This window comes from Triticum aestivum, chromosome 5B (assembly GCF_018294505.1).
Source record: "Triticum aestivum cultivar Chinese Spring chromosome 5B, IWGSC CS RefSeq v2.1, whole genome shotgun sequence".
NCBI classification, from domain to species: domain Eukaryota; kingdom Viridiplantae; phylum Streptophyta; class Magnoliopsida; order Poales; family Poaceae; genus Triticum; species Triticum aestivum.
Genome location: NC_057807.1, coordinates 584,681,770 through 584,687,624, shown reverse-complemented (window position 1 = coordinate 584,687,624; position 5,855 = coordinate 584,681,770). Strand labels below are relative to the sequence as shown.

At 42.4% G+C, this 5,855-nt stretch overlaps 1 protein-coding gene across 1 annotated transcript; it reads left to right on the top strand.

Annotated features, from left to right (window-relative positions):
• The first annotated feature begins 4,614 nt into the window (after positions 1 to 4,614).
• LOC123115060 (60S ribosomal protein L28-1-like) lies at positions 4,615 to 5,205 on the top strand. The gene is made up of 3 exons (XM_044536346.1): positions 4,615 to 4,765; positions 4,855 to 5,021; positions 5,194 to 5,205. Exons 1-3 carry the CDS (start codon positions 4,618 to 4,620, stop codon positions 5,203 to 5,205), a joined length of 327 nt encoding a protein of 108 aa, XP_044392281.1. The 5' UTR covers positions 4,615 to 4,617.
• Positions 5,206 to 5,855: the final 650 nt, after the last annotated feature.

The following is a 5,855-nucleotide window of genomic DNA, read 5'->3' as shown; positions in this document are numbered from 1 at the left end:
GCTCTAGAGTTGGGGCCCTCGGCCACCGTCCAAACCTCGATGTCTCGCCATCAAACCATGTATTTCTGATTAAATAGATACTTATTTACCTAGAAATGATTTTTGGAAAAAATAAAGAGCAAACTATGAGGCAGCTGCAGTTCAAATTTGACCCGCTTCCAGCTGAATCGACGGGAATTTGTCTTTTTCACCAGAGGTGGATCAAAAATTTTGACACCCAACCATTTTGTCAATTGTGCATTAAATATGGCCTAGTATTTTATAAAATTGATTAGGTCCAATTTTGCAACAAATATATGGTAGGTCCTTCACAAAAAAAACTCATTTCAGGCACTCGAAAAATGGAAAATGGTTTTTTCGTGCAAAGAAAATGAAAACTTCCTTAGGCAACATTGTTTGCCATTCCAATATGCACCCTTGTGCACGATATGAGATCATTTGAACAAACTATGCCATGAATGTGGCCATAAGATTGATCATTTGACTTGAAAGCCATGAATCTTCACACTTGATAGCTCATTTTTTAGAACACTTTTTTAAAATAATTACCGTATTACAAGTTTATTAATTTTCCTGGAAACTTGGTCACATATAATGACACAATGCGAAGGTTTCCCAATTTTTCGATTTTTTTTGAATTTTTTATGCCCGTTTCAAAATGCGGTCAAAACGGCGGGCTTGACCGTTCCTAGCTAGTGGTTGAATCTTGAAATTTTTTTTGGTGTTTATCTTATTAAATAGACATTTATGTACCTAGAAATGATTTTTGGAAAAAATAAATAGCAAACTATGAGGCAACTTCAGTTCAAATTTGACCCGCTTCCAGCTGAATCGGCGGGAATTTGTCTTTTTCACCAGAGGTGGACCAAAAATTTTACACCCAACCATTTGGTCAATTATGCATTAAATATGGCCTAGTATTTTATAAAATTGATTAGGTCCAATTTTGCAACAAATATATGGTAGGTCCTTCACAAAAAAACTCATTTGAGGCACTCGAAAAATGGAAAATGGTTTTTTCGTCCAAAGAAAATGAAAACTTCCTTAGGCAACATTGTTTGCCATTCCAATATGCACCCTTGTGCACGATATGAGATCATTTGAACAAACTATGCCATGAATGTGGCCATAAGATTGATCATTTGGCTTGAAAGCCATGAATCTTCACACTTGATAGCTCATTTTTGAGAACACTTTTTTAAAATAATTACCGTATTACAAGTTTATTATTTTTCCTGGAAACTTGGTCACATATAATGACACAATGCGAAGGTTTCCCAATTTTTCGATTTTTTTTGAATTTTTATGCCCGTTTCAAAATGCGGTCAAAACGGCGGGCTTGACCGTTCCTAGCTAGTGGTTGAATCTTGGAATTTTTTTGGTGTTTCTATGATTAAATAGATACTTATGTACCTAGAAATGATTTTTGGAAAAAATAAATAGCAAACTATGAGGCAGCTTCAGTTCAAATTTAACCCGCTTCGAGCTGAATCGGCGGGAATTTGTCTTTTTCACCAGAGGTGGATCAAAACTTTTTACACCCAACCATTTGGTCAATTGTGCATTAAATATGGCCTAGTATTTTATAAAATTGATTAGGTCCAATTTTGCAACAAATATATGGTAGGTCCTTCACAAAAAAAAACTCATTTCAGGCACTCGAAAAATGGAAAATGGTTTTTTTGTCCAAAGAAAATGAAAACTTCCTTAGGCAACATTGTTTTCCATTCCAATATGCACCCTTGTGCACGATATGAGATCATTTGAACAAACTATGCCATGAATGTGGCCATAAGATTGATCATTTGGCTTGAAAGCCATGAATATTCACACTTGATAGCTCATTTCTGAGAACACTTTTTTAAAATAATTACCGTATTACAAGTTTATTATTTTTCCTGGAAACTTGGTCACATATAATGACAAAATGTGAAGGTTTCCCAATTTTTCGATTTTTTTGAATTTTTTATGCCCGTTTCAAAATGCGGTCAAAACGGCGGGCTTGACCATTCCTAGCTAGTGGTTGAATCTTGGAATTTTTTTTGGTTTTTCTATGATTAAATAGATACTTATGTACCTAGAAATGATCTTGGGAAAAAATAAATAGCAAACTATGAGGCAGCTTCAGTTCAAATTTGACCCACTTCCAGCTGAATCGGCGGGAATTTGTATTTTTCACTAGAGGTGGATCAAAACTTTTGACACCCAACCATTTTGTCAATTGTGCATTAAATATGTCGTAGTATTTTATAAAAATGATTTGGTACAGTTTTGCAACAAATATATGGTAGATCCTTCACAAAAAAACCTCATTTCGGGCACTCGAAAAATGGAAAATGAATTTTCCGTGCAAAGAAAATGAAAACTCCCTTTGGCAACATTGTTTGGAATTCCAAGATGCACCCTTGTGCACAATATGAGATCATTTCTTTGAATTTTTCGTGTGAAAAAGTAGAAATTGACCCCCCCCCCCCACAAAAAAACTCATTTCTCGTAACAATTTTTAAAAGATATTTTTCTTATTCCAATTCCAAGTTTGTTAGTTTTCCTAAAAACTATGTCACATTTGGTGACGCAATGAGAATGTTTCTTTTTGAATTTGTCATATCATAAAATTGTTTCTATGATTCAACACCTTTTTTGGAAAAATATGGTTCAACACCTTATTTTTAGTCGATTGTGACCAATTTAGAAGGTCATAACGTATACTGGGTTCTGATTGGTCCTTGGACATGTCACGCGGATCGTGCTCAAACACCGTCGGATGCTCTCGGATCCGACGGCAGCCCTTTCTCCCTCACCCCCTCCCCCCTTTTGTCTCAAAAAAAAGAAAAAAGAAAACTCCCTCACCCTCTCACCCCACGAACCCTAGCGCTCCTTCTCCCTTACGCGCTCCCTCTCCCCTCGTCTCCCACATCGCTGCCACCACCCCGCCGATCCCACCCCTCCCTGATTCAGATCCGATCCCGCCGCCCGCGCCCGCGCTCCTCCTCGCCTCCCAGAGGACGCCCACCGCTCTTCCTCCGCCTGTCCCGGAGGCCTCAGTCGGCACCCTCCGTCGCAGGGCCGCCGCGCTCGTCCCTCCCGCCGCAGGGGACAACATCCGGCAGCGCGTGCGCCCGCAGTTGCTGGCCAACTACTTCGGCAACGCCATCGTGCGGGAGCTCGTGATGGTGCGGGTGGGGGATGTGCTGTCACAGCCGCTGGGGTTCGTGGCGGAGCGGATCAAGCGCGCGGTGGCGCGGGTGGACGACGCGTTCGTGTGCTCCGTCATCGACTACCTGGAGTTGGAGTCTATTGGTACCCCCTTCGTCTCAAGGTAGGAACTCCCCGATTCGACCCCTCCCTCTCTCTGGATTTGATTTGGTGCTGCTTGACGAACCTTCTGTTGGTGCTACGCAGCGCGTGGCCATGGCTGCCTGCCTTCAGTCCCTGGTCACGGGGCTTCTCCAGCCGGCACGTCCTCTCAGCGAGCGGCCATGGAAGGTGAGGGACTCCTCACTCCTAGCTAGCTGCCTCTCCCCTCCCTGCCACATGCATGGAAGGTGACTGACTTGTAAGTATGTGTGTATGTGTTGGTCCTCTGTGTTGCTGCTGCTGCTGCCTGGATGCTGATGCTGATGTATGCTCACAGTGTAAGTCCATCCATTATCCGATTGTTTGTCAGCTTCAGTTAACCAGTCGACTGTTTTGTTTTCTGTCACTCACGGAATTGATGTTTCGCCTAATTGATTGCAGGCTTGCTCGACTTGCCTGTATCTTCTCCACCACCATACTTTTGCAGAGCCTGGTAAGCTCGCTTCAGTAACTCTTGTTTCAGTTACTCGCTGTCTGCTTCAGTAACTCTGAGACAGTCTGGTTGCACATTCTATTCATTTCTGCACTGGGTTCATGCCGTTACTCTGCCTATGTATTGTGGGAGCACTTGTGCTCAAGAGGTATGGAATGGAATGTGTAAAAATTGTTGTGCCATACTTGCTGCTCAGGTGCTGAATTGGCTAACTAGAAGCCACTGTTTGATAGAAGAACATCTCTGTTCTTCTGATGGTTCTCACTCTGTTTGTTTACAGACTCTGCTTTAGGAAAGTCTCACTGTACAGTACTACTAGTAGATAAGATACTCCTTAAACTTTGGATCAAGTAAACTGTCTCATATATTTTATGCTCCTCAAACTTCACAGTACAGTACTACATTGTTATGCTCCTCAAACTTCATAGTACAGCACTACATTGTTATGCTCCTGTTATCTCAACTCTTATAGTATGATGAATCAAGTAAACTAAAAGCACCACCCTGTTCTGTCTGTGCAGACTGACCTCCGCTTCCAGAACCATGCGGTGCTGGCCCTTCAGGAGGCTGCAGAGGCCTACCTGGTGGGTCTCTTCGAGGACACCAACCTGTGCGCCATCCATGCTAAGCGCGTGACCATCATGCCCAAGGACATTCAGCTGGCTAGGAGGATCCGTGGCGAGAGAGCTTAAGGTGCAATCAGCTTACAATTTTGCTCAAATAGTCAAATGTTTCCTTGATTCTGTAGGATTAGTGTGTCCTGTTGCTTGTTGCTAGCTGTAGGATCTGACTTTTGGTTGTTGTTTTGGTGATGTAGGCCAAGGGAAATGACTACCGTTCCAGGGTCTCCGGTCTGGGAGCTTGTGAAGAAGAACAACTGCTTCTTGATAAAACAGTTCGGCAACAGCAACGCCAAGGTGCGGTTCAGCAAGGAGCCCAACAACCTCTACAATGTCCACTCCTACAAGTTCTCGAGTCCGTAGCTCTTTGCAGTATTTTTAACCCTTTTGTTTGCAAGTGTCTCTGCAAGGAGCTAACTTGCTGTGGGGCTGATGTGGTTTCAGGTTTGGCGAATAGCAAGACCGTGGTGGTCCAGCCATCAGCGGGAGAGGACAAGGCAGTTGTCCTGTCCACGACCAAGACCAAGAAGCAGAACACCCCTACCAAGCTCCAGCACAAGACTCTGATGCGCAAGGAGTTCCACAAGATGGCCAAGTCTGTCAAGAATCAGGTATTACAACTTGTTGTTTTGAGAAGTCACTTTGTTCTGCAAGTCGGACATAACTTCAGAAAAGTCTGATGCTTGCTGGGGCTGTTCCCTTCATTATGCAAAGTTTGAAAAGCTTGAGACTGATCTTCTAGTGCTAAGTTTTGAACACTAACTTTAATTTATGTTCCTGCAGGAAATGGACTGATTCCTTTGAAATTCCCATGTTGTAAATAGTCCCTTACTCCACTCAGGTAACTCTATAATCTGTCCCGCTTCTAGGTTTCCAGCACTCGAATCTTTCATTAGGAGAGTTTGAAGTTGTTGGTGTATTCTCAACCATTGAGCGATTTTAGTCATCCTTTTCACTGGAGTAACTCTTGTCTAGTCTCCAGGATAATAAATCATGTTCTTCCATGTTTCCAAAAATACTTGTACTCCATGTTTCCAGAAAACAACAGCAACACACATGTGTCCAAAAATACTGGAATAAACTAGCTATGGTCTGAATAGCCTTTATATTAGGATCTGGTTGAGTCTCTATGATGTTCTCTCTTAGTGTCATGTCATGTCATGAGTTTTGAGTCGTGAATATATGACTGAGTTGTATAATCCTTTCCAGGTGAGGACTTTGACCATAGAAGTACAACCAGGACAACCATGTTGTTGGTGGTAGCTCCCAAGGTCCAAGGACGACTATCTACTTTGACAGCAAAGAGCCAAGCAAGGGTGTGAACCATAGTTTCGGTTGATATTTGCCACCATGTTTTGGATTGCACGTACACTTCTTGGATATAAACTGTAATTAGGCTTGTTCAAGCTATGTTACCGCGGACGTGAAGTCTTGTATGTTTTTGT